We start from the raw sequence: 15,356 nt of genomic DNA, 5'->3' as shown, positions 1-15,356 counted from the left end.
CAACCCAAACGTTACATTTAATTTGACCGATCGAATTCGCATTAAAGCTCTTCAGTTAAAAAATGAAACAATTAAAGTGTTTTTCTTGTACCATGAGACCTATCGTGCATTGGTTGCACAACTTGTGTTGACCCGGGGTGCACAACTTGCGGTCGTGAACATGCACTAAAATATATGTACCGTAGGCCGTAACCTAAATAAATTTATTCAACGACTAAAAAGGGTTTGAATTGAAAAATAAGTTTTTAAAAATTTAAATTAGTTACTGTTCTTTCGCTAGTTTTATTGTACTTTAAATGCTAATACCTTATCCCGACCCTAATAGCCTTAACCGTGAGTATTGTTGGAAATACAACGTTTCAAATGTAAAAAGTGCTCTTTGCGTCACCTATCGAAAATTAACTAAATGTGGGTCTACCGTGAAGTATGGTGTTATGACCTTATCCCAAGAACTCACACTCCGCAGGTCGGCTAGTTTCCGATAGACGGCGTAAAGACCATAGGCGTTTGCAATGGCAGTCAGCAATTTGCTAGGTCAGCGATTATTGCAATCGCAACGCCCATGCTCCGTTGCGTCACTTATCGGAAATTAGCCAACCTGAGTTAGTAGTTCTACCTTAATTGAAGCGTGTCGTTTTCGGGATTGTACGAAAGGTAAAGCGTCTTTGCGGTAATTACAGAGAAAGCTGAGCAGACCTGACACCCGTGCAATAGAAGCCGGCATCTTTTCTAAGGGTTCTGCATAGGTTACTGTGCAAAATGTTACATGATTTTTTCTGCCTACTACAACTTTTTATTTAATACGAATTGGAATTAAATTTAAAATTTAACTTCTTAACTAACAATGACCGTTGCGCAGTTACTTCTGGCTTGTTTGATTGTTTCCATTGGCTTTATTTAGTTTTCACTCAAATAAAAAATACCTTTTTAGTAGCAGTCTACCTAAAGTTTGTTGTCTTTCTGCGACCAAATTATTACAAATAGTGTTTTTGGAGTATAATGTATTTTTACACAAAAAACACAAAAAAATATTAATGGACAAATACAAAGTTTTCATACCAACCACACTTAAATTTACTTTCAAAACCACTTATATATTTTAGTAGATTTTTAACAACTTTCAAACGGATTTATATTAATTATTGAGTTGCCATATACCTTAAAATCGGGAAATAGCCTACTACTTTTGAACCATAAGCCAAGTAACCCCTGTATTGCAAAAACTAAGCTGCATATATGTGAACAACGTACTTATATATACAACTTTATACACACGCGGAAAGATAATGGCCCTTTTGAGTTAGCCAATCGGATTAGATTGAATGGATTATTATTTTTGCACTACATATGTACAAAATATTAACGTTAAAACCTGTTCTAATAATTTGGTGATATTTCGCTACTACTTATCCTCATTAGACCCAAACAGTATGTTTTCGAAAAGTGTAAGTTAGATTTTTGAACTTATTTCTGTCTAAATTGAACTCGGATAAGGATTCGGGATGACGTCGTTCACGTGGGGTTGGTCGAATGATTTCATCGGTTTCACGATTGGCCCAAGCTGTGAGTCGTAGGGGATGGATCGGTCCTGTGGTCCCCATTTGCTACTTGGGTTCAATAACTAAAAAGAAACATTCATTTGCATTATAATACATTCTTGGCAAATAAATACAAAATTTAGATACAAAAAAATATAAAAAAAAATTTTTAATTTTTTTTTTTTTTAGTCTCTATCTCTAGTGCTTTATTGTTATAAAACGTATAGTTTTTGCGGAGTTCGAAACGATCACATTTCTTTGAGAAAAGGACAAACAATTTCAGATCATACTGACATTGCAATTTGATCAAACCAGCTTCAAAAAACTGATCTTGTTTGATACGTAAAATGTAACTAAAATAGTGGTTAAGGCGCAAAGAGTTACAAAAAAGAATTGTTTGAAATATTTTGGTTGCTTTTAGGAATTTGAGACCACTGCTTTGAACGAGCTATGTGTATATAAACGAGTATTTCTCTTCGTTCAGTTTCCATCAGTGACATAGCTTGCGAGACAAATTTATTTAGAAAATTTGAAACAAAACATGCAGAAAAACGGTGATAACAAGATCGTGCGGCTGCAAACGAGCTAAGGTAATGTACATAAAGTCAGATAAAAAATTTGTTTAGCATAATCGAATAGTTAAGTTTATCCTGTTTGCCTTGTTTAATTTGTAAATACAAAACTCCATTTTTGTAACATCGACAATTTTCCTGTCAAAAATCACTACATGATTGCATGCTTGATTACACACGCACAAATTCATACCTGTCTTATATTTTCCTTGTTGTAATAGGCCAGCCCAAGTCTAAAGATCATATAAAGTGGGACAACCACAACCACAGTGGCGCTCATACAGAGCCCCAAGTCATCAGCCCATTTCGGATAAGGCACACCATCCAATGTAATAGGAGAGTAATTGACAGCTGAATAAATGGTCACAAACTGAAACAAAATAAAAAGGTTTATGTGATTTATTATATTTCTTAAAAGGAAGCTGAACCGGCCCGAATCTGAAAGTACAAGCCTGCGCTAAACCCGAACCGAGGGAGTCGATATTATTTAAACAAAAGTTAGAGAGATGAAAATTTGGCAAGCATTGGCGTCAATTAAGAGGCGACTGGGGTGACACGTTACCAATTCAGCCCTAATGACAACCTTAAAAACTAAATTAGTTGATTTAGCCGCTTGGTGAACCATAGGAGACGATGGCGGGATTCGAACCCACGATCTTGCGAACTCCTACGACCTGTACTTTACTTGATACAACATAACTTACCAGCAGCATTGCAGGAGTGATGATCAGCCAGTTAATTTTAAAATACCAATTTGGTTCAAATCCAATCATAAGTTTGATGTCTTTTACGAGCCGCCATTTGTAAGTAAAGAACATGCCTACAAAAAATATTTTAGTGAATAATCAAATTATGTTTAAGAAAACATAATGGCAAATCGTGAACAGCCTTAAGAAGACTAAAATGATACTCGTTATGAATTTAATCGAATTTTCAATTAGGTAAAACATGAAGTTAATATTAAGTGTATAATCGGATTTTAGTTGTGTACAAAACTTGTATTTGACTGAATGAAAAGGTCAGAAAAATATTTTAGCTATGTAACTTACAAACACGCCCCAGTTGGTTAAATAATTAATCAAGCCAAACTTGAGCGAATAAATTGATTTGAGGATAATAAATTAAAGTTAGATTTAGAAGTCTTGGAGTTCAATATAGAATAAATGTTTGTGTTTTAGTCGATAAAAATGAGAAATCTAATCAGGTTTATGTTCTATAAATAGCCTAAATCAACACGAAAGAACAATGTATGCATTTTTATGCAGAAATTCAAACACTTTAAGCAAAAAAAACACTTTTGGGGGCTAATGTGGTAAACCTGACTTGTTTTGGTTCATTCAGTGCTCCTGTTCTTTGAGAATGAACTAGCAATAGCAGGCCTAAATTGTACAAGTAGAGATAGCACATTTCGTGTGTCAAGATATTTAAGACAATTGCGAGAAAAAATGAAAAACAACTTAATACTTGTAGTGCTTACCATATCCATGATTGACAGTAACACACAAGACAATGGATAGAAGGAGAAGTCCGTAATATGCTGAATACCAGTCGTAAAGGTTGAACCAATAAAAACCACCCTGCAGAAAATTTACATTTAACACATCTAGACAAAAATGAGAAAAAATAAAATTACCAACCACGAGTTGTATTCTTTTTAGTAGGATACCTCGTTTTGTCGTATTTTTTCTACATTATTTATGTTCTAACTAAGCGACGGTCCGTTATTTTTTTTCTTTCTCATACGTCTATTTTTGTATTATATTATTTAGCGCTGACGTTACAAAGTTGTAATGCAGATGTGTACCTACAGCGCGTACAACTTTGTTATGAAATTGTGTGATTTGTATCTATTTCTCGTTTGTTGATTGTTATAGCACAGTGGTTCTCAACTGGTGGTCCATAGACGTATAATTTATTAAACAACCAGTGCGAAAATTTTTGTTCTAATTAAACGATAATTCTTGATATTAAATGCCAATTAAAAGTGTTGTAAAAACGGTAAAGCTACTAGCACCATACCGCACGGCAGACCCACATTAAATTTCCATCAGTGGCGCAAAGAGCTGAATTATGAATTTTGCAGCAGAATAGGGTAAAGGTTGAGAACTAAGTTTTTAAAGTTTTTTACCAATTTGAAGAGCCAAGTTTAATAGTTAGTTTTATTGATTTATATGGATTATACAGTTCCCCAAATCTAATAGCCCTTACCATCAGCATTTTTGGAGACTATTTTCCATAAATATTTCTGCTCTTTGCGCCACCTATCGGATTTAGTTAAATGTGCGGCTGCAGTGAGGTTATGGTGTAGATTTTCCGTAAAAAGTGAAAAATAATATGATCACGCTTTAGGATTGGCAAATCAGAGGGGTCGACGCAAATAACTGTCCGGCAACAGACAATAAGCCTTACCTCAGTGACGATGATTAATCCCAGCAGAAAACAAAATGAGCAAAATACTCCGGTGAAAATTTCTTTGTGGTTACGTAAGTATTTCGGGAATTCGTCGCTTAAACCAGTGATGATTGTTTCCACCATTGCAAACTGTAACGTCATAAACACAATATGACGTCATAATTAAAACAAGGCAATAAGCGTGCATTTTCACCGACATTACACTTTCTTTTAGATACTGATGATGCAATACAGGCGAAATATATATATCTTAAAATCTAAAGGATAAATTATCTAATGTTTTTACAAACTTGATTTAATAAACATACGGTTCATTAAAGTTGTCATCCACCAAGTAACGAGCTGGGAGAATCTAGTTTCAAGTTTAAAGCATAATAAAGCAAAAAAATAATTGTAATTTTAATTTTAAAAATTTGGCAGCTAAGTAAGTTTGGTTTCGTGACAGTAATTTTGACTCAGGCCACCCTATTTAAACTTTTTTAGATATAAGTTTGTGTGATATAATCTGCTTGTCGGTTTAGACCAATTAATTGAGTTGCTAAGGCTTTTTTATGTGAGGAATTTCCCACAGGCAAAAGAATGTAAATTAAAAGAAATATTGTTGCTTTGAATCAGTTGAATATTTAAACCGAGGGTGTTAAAACTTTTTTTAATGGGGGCAAACATTTATCAGGGTTAGGCGCCCGTGGGTCAACGTTTTTACCGCTTTTACCTTAAAATCAGAACACAATTATACGGGATTTCAGGAAAATTTGGGATTTTGTTGCATCAGGACCATGTATACTTTTAACCGGTAATTAAAGTTCTATTGAAAGTGTTTACGTGAATTCGCAAGTCGCCACAACTCATAAACTTCCATACTATGGCGGGCCATACGCAAGACAATTTGAAACAAAAGCCACGGGCCCTGATCTCGACCGTTAAAAATCAGGTAAAAAGGTTTTATTTAACAGTCTAAATTTATTGAGTTTTATGAAACTTGCAAGTTTGGTCGCATTATAAATTGGCCTGTTTGACTACATATCAAGAACACGTTTTACAGTCAAACTAATTTGCTCCTAATTTTAGTTCCAAAACAAGTTGGCATAAATTTTAGTGGAATAATTTCTTACTTGGCTGTCCAGACCAAGTGTTATTAGCATGAAGAAAAACAGAATTGACCAAAGCTGTGGAGCTGGTAGCAATGAAACTGCTTCTGGATAAATCACAAACGCCAATCCTGGACCTGATTGTGATATAATGCAAAAAGTTAACATGTTAGAAGGGTAGGGGTGCAAACTTCAACAAACTTTTAAGTAAGTGGAGGGCCGCACTATCGAAACATTTGTTGCAGTGTAACATGACAACAACAAAATTGGACGATTAAAACGTAAAATGTTCATTAATGCCATTAACTACATAAAAAACAATAAACAGATATACAATGTAGCAAAGTGAATGAACCAACTGTGCTTTATTGCTTTGTGTGAAAAAAAGCATATACAATGTCGCAGCAATCGCAATTGCTGATTTTAAAGATATTTAGATAATCCTATTAAAACGTTGCATATACCACTATAGAGAATGATTGTGTCATGTAAACTCACTGTTCTTACAGGGTATTCCGCCTAAGTAAACTCCTAATTTTTGAAGGTTACTTCGCGGGCCGCAGAAAAACTCTTGGAGAGCCGCGTGTTCGACACCCCTGCTTTAGACCGTTGTCGCGCCCCTAAATAGGCGTTGGCGAACCAATGGGGTTCGATCAAACCCATGTTAAGTTACACTGCTTTAAAGTAAAACATTTGAAGTCATCAAACCTGACGTTGCAACGTCTCTTACATCCAAGCCAAGTTTAAATGCCATATGACCAATCACAGAAAATATAACAAAGCCGGCGAAAATGCTGGTTCCACAGTTTCCAAGTGCAACAATCAAAGTGTCTCTAAAAAAACATTTCCAAATAGCGTTAAACTGTTTGGCAGATTTCTAAAAGTCATCTATTTTTTAACAAATCCTAGTAAGTTGATGCTGCGAATCTTTCCGTATCTGTTGCTATTGTTGTAGAGATTTCCATCTTTCATATTATGAATCACACGGGTGGAAACGTATGTTTCAAGGCAGGAATCAGTTAGCGTCAGTATAAAGAACAAAAATATTTTGCTCATGCAAGATTTCAGCACCTAAAGGGTCCCGATTTTTACGTTGTTACGGTTATTTTATCTTTCCTGCGTTTTCTTAAATTTTTTCGTGCGTTTTCTTATATGCATGTTTCCATTCATTTTTGTATCTGTGGCTTTCAGTTAAGGGCGTTCATGTATCAGATAGTTTGCGATGCCTGGTCTAATTGTATTCCCTTTTGTGTTGCTTAGACAAGATGTTTGCATAGGCGAAATGTATTTGTTATTTATACTAACACTGACTTGAAACAAACGTTTCGAAACTTATGGCCAGTTCAACAGATTTAAATTCTTTTTTTCTTTCTATTTCAGTTTAGCAGTCATCAAACTACTGGCAAAGGGGGCTACAAAATAAATTTATGTTGTGTTCTTATTAAGTATCGTATATGCCTTGGCATTTTCTGGTGCAAACTTTATTACTGTAAAGTACTTGTTTGAAATCATCCAATTTAAAGTTTATGCTTAGAAAGTATAAGCCCGAAATCGGGCTCAAACTGGACTGAAAGCCTAAATGTTATAAAATAAAGCACAAACAAGGCCTGAAGTTAGATATCAAGCCGATTTTTTAAAAAACGTTTGGTGATTCCCCCACTAGTTTCAAACATGTTTGATGACGTGAAATAATCGTAAATTTAATAATTATCGGTGCTTGCTTTTTACCTGTATATGTTGTTTTGAAACTTGTTGTATGAGGCAAATGTCAGGAGGCCACCAAATGAAATTCCTAATGAGTAAAAGATCTGTGTCGCAGCGGCTGACCAGACCTAAAAACAAACAACTAAATATGCCAACCTTAAAATTATCTGCCACGCTAAAAACCAATAGACATCATAAAAAAACTTCCTATCAGTTTATTTCAGAAAGGTATCGTCTGGGTCGCCTGAAAATTCTGTTGGGTCGCCTGTTTTTTTAACAAAAACATCTACTATTTGACTTTGTTTCGTAGTGTTATTATTTTATTTCCCAAGACTTTAAATTGTTGCCAAATAATAATTTTGTGACAACATGATGTGATAATGAGTAATTCTGTTTGTGACGTCATAAAATATGTGTTAGATCACCCTTGAGCGTTTCTGGCTGATAATGCTTTGAACCAGTTCTCAAGTTCGGGCTAAATGGAAATGTTTGGTCGATAAAACGATTATTATTTGTTTGATAATTTATTTTTTTAAACTGGCGTAGTCATTTTTTAAAAATTTTCGTGATTTAGAGACAAAAATACAACTAAAATAGTAAGAAGGTATGTCCATGGGTCGCGAGAGACCACAAAACAAAATTTTGGGAAGTATTTGGGTCGCGTCAAAAAAAGGTTGGGAACCACTGCTATAGATAGATGTTTGTTTTATGATTCAAAAAAAATGTATTAAAGTAAGCTTAATTAGTAACGGTATTAATATTTCATAAAGCGCTTTAGGTCAAGTTAAAAAAGTTAAGTTATTATTATTTAGTAAAGTATGAAGATGACAAACTTTTTTATCATAGTTATTAAATATTAATGAAGACAATAATATTTGAAAGTTTAATCCTGAAAATAACGTCCCAAAAAGATGTAAAAAGCAACATGCTTTGTTGTTCAAACGTTTCTGCAAATGTTCATTTTATCATTGGTAATAGTAAAGGCCCTATTAATTACACCAGTTTATATCCACTTAAGTCACATAAAGAATCAATAAACTTATAAACAGATCCGTATATAGTGTTCTGGAAATATTTAACAGATTTTGATGCCTGAGGTGATGATTCCGGTTTTTTTATTGAAGATCTCAGACTCATGTTAGGCCGAAAAAAGAACTTGAGTTTACTTGAGAATCTTTCAGTCTCTCCCACTCAGGTGTCACGTAGAAAAGAATCCCATCTTTGGCGCCCTCTAGCAGGCATCCGCGTATAAGCAAAATGAATAGAATGATGTAGGGAAAAGTAGCGGTAAAGTAAACCACCTAAAATTTAAAAAAAATCAACTTTTGTCATTAACTAAATTTTGACTCCCAAATTTAAGATTTGTAATTTTAAGAAATATCATCATTTTTTGTAAAATAACTTTTTTTCGTTGTGTACAATTTGCCAGCAAATGTTCCAACCTTGTGTAGAAATTATGAACAAATCATTTTAAAAAACGTTCTACTTGCGCTTACAATTATTTAATAGAAACGAGAGCAGTTTTCTTTTGCGGGTGCATAAGTATATATATCTGACCCAAATTTAACTGTTTTTTGCAATGATTTCATTACTCGTTGAAGTCATTACATACCTTTCCTGACGACTTTACGCCCTTGAGCAGACAGAAAAACACCACAAGCCAACTGAGAAGCAGGCACAGACAGAGATCCCATAAGACCTTGCCAGGGTCCCCAATTCCGCTGCTTTGGTCAATCCGAAGTACCCGGTTTCTGTGCAAAAAAAATCGTTGCGGTGGAAACTTCGCTTATGTGGAACTGTTTGCTATCATTTTACATAGTACTGAACTCAGATCATAATCATGGTATTCTAAACTTGGCTGTTACTCAGCGTGGGTCAGATTCGGTATAGTGTTGTTGAGAAATAGATGCCCGATTTTGCCTCATAGGAAACGTAAACATTTTTGCAAACTGCGCATGCGCAATAGACGTGTATTGATTCGTTGCATGCAACGCTGCGCTGTAGACTTGCGTCTTAAGCAGATGACATATTTAAATGATGTGTACCATAACCTAAGTTTGAAAATATGGTGCGTTTTTGCCCTCATGAGCATATAATAACAAAATTAACAGAATTTTTGGGTAAAGAAAAATCTGCAAAAATGCGAATTTTAAAAATGAAAGTCAGTTTCTACCCCAAATATGGAAACACGAATTAAGAGCTGCAGACTGTGCACCCTGTTTCGACCGAAAACGTCTCATTAGTCTTGCTGGTGGCGAAACAATAGGCTGTATTGATTACTAGTGTAGCCGTCTAACCCTCCAATCATTGGGGTTAACAGGCCTTATTGGTCGAAACAGTTTACATTGTCTGCAGCATATCATTCATTGCCTCAACACTTACAAATTAAAAGATTTTTTCAATTTACCTCCAATATTCTTCACTTGGGCTAATCCTGTTTACGGCGGCCTGAGTCGTATTCATGATCTGAAAAAAAGAGAACAGGATTTAATAATGAAAAATAAAATTGTGGCAAACAAAAGCCTTTTTAGATTCTAAATAATTGGCTTTTCTCGTAATTGGGTAAAGTTGAGGGCTTACCTGTGACGTCATAGTAGAGTTCATGGGAGACATAATAGTGATGTCAGTCTACAGTAAAATATTTTTTTCTGTTGTGTTCTATGTTTAACAAAAACTAAACAAAAAACTTAACAAAAAGTACGGTAATTTATTGTTTCAAAATTATTTGTTTTACTATAGCGAGAAAAATATTTTATAAATTTTATACAAAGCCAATAATGTGGACTTTAGTTTCTACTAATATATCTGATTTTTTCTTTTACCAGAATGATAACAGACTTCGCTAAAAAAATTAAACTCTGAAGAATTAGACATCGTTCTTTAGAAAAACAAGAAAAAAGGTAAATCTTACAGCCGTTGCTGCTGTTGTTGTTGAAGCGTTGATAGCTGCAGAAGTACCCTACAAATGCAATGTTGATTCTAATCAGTAAATTTGAAGTATAACCTTGACAACATATGTAAGCTCTCCACGTTCAAAATAAGTATTCATCAAATTAAAAACAAACTTAAGGCAATCCGAAATGTAGTTAGCGGTGGAATTCGAACACACGACGGACGGTTTTGAGTTTAAAACATAACATTTTCACAACTCTGTTTGCCACCTCAAGTCGTGTGATTAAATACCACAGGAGGATACACGATAGTCTATAGACTTTGCAAAGATATCTTTGGTCTATCTTACTTACAGAACCATGGTAAAACTTCTGGCATAGGTATTTTGGGATTAAACCAGTGTTGGGATTCAGCCGGTTCGCACACGTCTATAGAACCGTCTCACGAAATTTTATGAGTCCAGCGAACCGGTTATCATTACTGCATGCATGGTTACTGTCAATTGACTTTTGTGACAGAAGCGGCTAAAAATATAACTTTTGTGATAGAAGCGGCTAAAAAATATGACTTTTGTGATAGAACCGGCTGTCAAAAAAAAAGAATTCTACCACTGGATTAAACTAAACTTTCCAAAACTCAACTCAACTTAAATGTACTCACATTATCACACTGAGCAGCTTTGTTCCACCATTGGTCGCAAAGAGTCCACGGAAGGACAGAAGTAAAGGAGGCAAACATGTAGAAAAACGCGTAGGCGATGATGACGTTGTAGTAAATGACGACAAAAAACGACACCAACATCATACCGAAGCCGATTCCTGTAAAGCAAAGGATTTTTTAACCAAGTTTTGAAAATTAGATAACGAAATGCTGATTTTGCAAATATATACAAGCGTTTTTTTCGGACATTGACAATGTAAATTGTAAGTCATTGGTTCTTAACCTGAGCTCAAAGTTCCCCAAGGGGGGCACGCACTGTATTCCGGGGGTGTATAGGCTCACTATATACATCCACCAAACGTCAGTGAGTCATTTCCTTTTAAAAAGCTCAGAATTAAGTGTGTGTTGCAACTGATTCATTTTTCTAATTTCGTCGGCTATTTCCACACTATAGGCAATTTTTAACCTGTTATATAAGCTGTAACGAAAATAAGTAACACCCACCTTTAAACAAAGGGCTGGCTCTCCACGCGGTCACTGTACCGTATCCGGAAAACTGACCCAGAGCCAATTCGACCATAAATAAAGGGATGCCGCAAAAAGTCAGCATAATGAGGTACGGTATCAAAAACGCACCTGCAAACAAATTAGTACTATTTGATTAAAAAGGAATCATGAAAATAAATTCCTCATACTTTGTGCTGCAAATATTTTTTTCTTGATATACTTTAAATTCAGTTTATAATACTTACTTTTTAAGTATTATTGGTAATTTCTAATTACGCATCCAAGAATATAAAAATTTTTTTAAAAAAAGATCAACAAAACGTTCAAAAATTATGTGTGGATTTAATTCCTACAATAAAAGCGAAAAATCAATTAATCGTTGACTTTTAAGGAATACATTTTACTTTAAGCTGCAGACAGTGCACACTGTTTCGACCTATAAGGTCTCATCAGTGCAGCTGGTGACAAGAGATCGGCCGCATTGGCTAGTGTAGCCAACATTATACTTTGCTTTTAAAGCACCGTTTTTATGCAAACAATTAGCATTAAGTTTACGAAGTTTTTCATTTAAGTTTTTCAAACAATTAGCATTCGGTTTATTTTAACCGTCATCCATCAAGTAACGAGCTGGCTAATTCTATTTTCAAGTTTAAAGACATGAGTATGGAAAATGTTTTCCAAGTAACAGAATCAGTCAATAAATTTACAAGATTTTTTTTTATAAAAATTGGTTTATGAATTTCGTCCAACTGGCATTTCAGAAAACGTAATATAAAATCAATAAGTTTGAAGTATAACCCTATAGACCAGGGGTCGGCAACTCATCGCATTCGTGCCAGGTAGTATTTTATGACACTCCAACCGATTTGCGTGTCTAAATTAAAGTAACAATATAACTGCTATTAACTGAAAAAAAAACTTTGGCCCGCGGGGTCATTAACACATGGAAATAACAAGCAAATTGGCACGCGTCGCCTAAAAGGTTGCCGACCCCTGCCCTAGACCTGTGGGGTAATTCTTGACTTAAGCGACATTTTACGATTTCCAATTTTACTCAAACTTAAAATTAAAGAAAAAATCACCTCCGCCATTAGCGTATGCCAAATAAGGGAACCTCCAGACATTTCCGAGACCAACACAATATCCAATGCAAGAAAGAAGAAACTCTGCCTTGCTACCCCACTGTCCTCTCTGTTGTCGATCGTCTTCAACTTTCTGGTCAATCTCCGACTTTGTAACCTTGGAAACGAATTTGTCAACAAATTAGTCTATTATAAGCAACGCAGCAGAGAATAATAATCACGGGCCGAAGAGTTCCTACAATATACTTTGTATCGTAAACATTTTGGAACAAATTTAATGACTCCTAATGTATTGTTACGTCAAACAATCATGCAATATTTTTGTTGTCATGTTACACTGCAACAAACGTTTCAATAGAGCGTCCTTCGACTTAATTAAAAGCTTTTTTGGGCCTCAAAGTTGTTTGAGTTTGACACCCCTGATCTAAGTGATGCTAAAAATCAATACATTCATACAGGAATCAGTCCTGAAGCATCTATGCAGACCAGTGATCACAGCATAGCATATGGGATGCTTGGGGGACCGGCTAAATTCGGCATGAGGCCTTCAATGGGCCTGGCGTACTATAATCTTCTAAGTGATATAGATTTACTACAAGAATCTAAGTGATACTTGATATAGCACTCTCCAAAAATCATTTCCATTTTACTTTTCTTAGTTAATTCCAAAAAATGATGATCGAAACTCGTTTGATGAAATGTACAGTTCGCATTTAAAAACATACGTTTTCGGTATTTGGTTTTAAAAATGTGTGAACAGACTTTTAGGAAACGTAGATATTCACCTTGGACTCTTTGTACGCTAATTTTTTGAAATATTGTGCGAAACAGAGTATAACAACAAAAGTTGTTTACAGAAAAAAATAATTGATCCGGAAAAGCTGCCGCTAATTTCAACACACATTACGCATTTTTTGTAACTAATTAGGGTCACTATGGCACGATCTTGATGCAAAAGGTTGTTGGTCACGTGACAATTAAGGATTAATTATTTCCCATTTAACCCAAAGCAGCAGTTCGTCAAAAGTTAGAAGGTTGACCTTTCGCCCGGTACACCACACTTTTACATCATGACAAATTTCAGGAGCGTAGATTTCAAGGAATGCCAACAGGAGCTCAGGGTCCGTTTGAAGAGGTTTAGGGGTTTAGTAACTTGATAGTTTGGAGAGACATTTTACCCTATCGATCAGGGATCTGAGTCACGATTTTACACGCTTCAGTGAATTTAAAACCGTTAAGGCAAAACCGTTTAAGCATGACTGTACAAACCTTCGAAAATCTTTTTTTGACTTTTTTGTAGCGGTTGACACATCACCGACAAATGACGTCATAGGAAATTATTGCGAGTCAACCTTTTTTCTGTGACGTGTCAATTATTGACTTCATTATACACGTCATGATCCGGTTAAATGTAAATCAAGCCTTTGGTGAGAACATAACTATTTTTTAAAACATTTTTGAAACTTTTTCTATTAGGACAAAAACATTTGACAATTTAAAAAAATCTGCAGCATAATTTGAAAAAACTTTGCCGGCTTTCATGCAAAATTGGTTGAATTTTATGTCGATTTGGTTTAAACATGCAAGTCAGATCCTTTTTTCATTTTTTTGTGGGGGGATGAGGGTCACATTTTAATTTAAATTAATATGTTTACGTGATTCGGGCTCTGACTTGTAATCGCTAACAATTGCGTTAAACCCCTAATTCGTATGTTGTGTATCAGACTGTTTGAAAGAAATTAGCAGAACCTTGATAAACTATTGCATATTGTTTGGAAAACGTTAAAATAGAATACAAAGGATAATATTTTGTAAACGACAGGTTTTTTCTGACATTTTCTGGGTAATTATGAATCAGAACTCGCTAGGTGTCACTTTACAGACCCCTGAGGTCGATGCCCGCAAAATTTGATAGTTGAAATTCACCTTTGCAGAAAGCAAAACTCGAAGCGTGCAAAGTTCTGCTTCCTGACTGACATGCGTTGAAAGCCAATCCTCTGTTCTGTTTATTCGTGCGTAGCCCACATCGCAACCGTTGATTTGATTTGCTTAAAACATCACGAAAAGTAAATACGCTCTAGACTTTACGCAACACACATCTCTTGTTTCGCACGAACAAAACGCTATTTAGATACGTGGCTTTACCACAAGTCAAAATATCGTGGGAAACATTCATCAACAGGTTGTAATATATCAGTGTAGTTTTCTTTTTTAGGGGAAGCAGATAGGTCAAAACGTGAATCTTTTTGACATGTCTATAAATACTGGCTTTCCAAAACGTGCAATATGAACTCGCACTAGAGGTTAGGTTTAAAAAGGAGACGCGTCCCATCGCAATCATTGTTTGTTAGGTTATGTGAATACACATGAAAGATTTGGTTTACGAATCCAAACAAAGATGACAAATGGAAATTTATTACATACAACATACAAAAAAGCAATGGATGCAAAGATCAAGCTGAAAAGTGTTAACATATATTTATGAGTAAAAAAAACACCAATATTTCGCTAAGTAGTGATTAAATTTTTCTGGAAAGTCACGAATATGGCGTTGCCGATAAAATATTTGAAAAAAATTGTAAGAGAATTGTGTTGTCAACTGCATTAGCTAGCTTTTTGTCTCCACTTTGCATTTATTGTCGATAAATTTGAAGCACTTATCTTGCAATTAAAAATGGTTGTCACATAGGTTTTTTGAAAGCACCTATTTACAAGAAGAAAAAGTACGTTTCTGGCGATAAACCTATGTTGTAACCTGAGAAAAGGGCAGCAAACACCAAATATGCATGTTTGCAGTTTGAAATCAACTGGTGTGCACCTTGCCCAACGAGGAAAGGTACGTAAATGTTACCGTTTAACTACATATGGTTTATTTGTTTTGACATTTTATTTACAATGAAT

General features: G+C 35.0%; 1 protein-coding gene across 1 annotated transcript; it reads right to left on the bottom strand.

Moving 5' to 3' along the window:
• Positions 1-1,043: 1,043 nt before the first annotated feature.
• Positions 1,044-11,019, bottom strand: LOC145218002 (sodium-dependent proline transporter-like). Its single transcript, XM_080085403.1, has 14 exons — positions 10,867-11,019; positions 10,226-10,273; positions 9,895-9,942; positions 9,722-9,780; positions 8,927-9,065; positions 8,481-8,615; positions 7,339-7,442; positions 6,319-6,443; positions 5,635-5,747; positions 4,520-4,651; positions 3,588-3,687; positions 2,815-2,930; positions 2,304-2,480; positions 1,044-1,621 (listed from the first exon to the last, which is right to left on the bottom strand). Exons 1-14 carry the CDS (start codon positions 11,008-11,010, stop codon positions 1,475-1,477), a joined length of 1,587 nt encoding a protein of 528 aa, XP_079941529.1. The 5' UTR covers positions 11,011-11,019; the 3' UTR covers positions 1,044-1,474.
• Positions 11,020-15,356: the final 4,337 nt, after the last annotated feature.

The sequence above is a fragment of the Phallusia mammillata genome, chromosome 3 (genome assembly GCF_965637545.1).
Source record: "Phallusia mammillata chromosome 3, kaPhaMamm4.hap1.1, whole genome shotgun sequence".
In the NCBI taxonomy this organism is placed as follows: domain Eukaryota; kingdom Metazoa; phylum Chordata; class Ascidiacea; order Phlebobranchia; family Ascidiidae; genus Phallusia; species Phallusia mammillata.
The sequence above is the reverse complement of the archived record's forward strand: the minus strand, read 5'-3'. Positions and strand labels throughout refer to the sequence as shown.

Coding starts and splice junctions, on each gene's coding strand:
- LOC145218002 (XM_080085403.1), bottom strand. CDS start 11,010: ATGATGTTGGTGTCGTTTTTTGTCGTCATTTACTACAACGTCATCATC. Junction 7,443..8,480: donor AGAGACTGAAAGATTCTCAA/GTAAACTCAAGT, acceptor GTTTGTTTTTAG/GTCTGGTCAGCCGCTGCGAC. Junction 3,688..4,519: donor GATTAATCATCGTCACTGAG/GTAAGGCTTATT, acceptor AATTTTCTGCAG/GGTGGTTTTTATTGGTTCAA.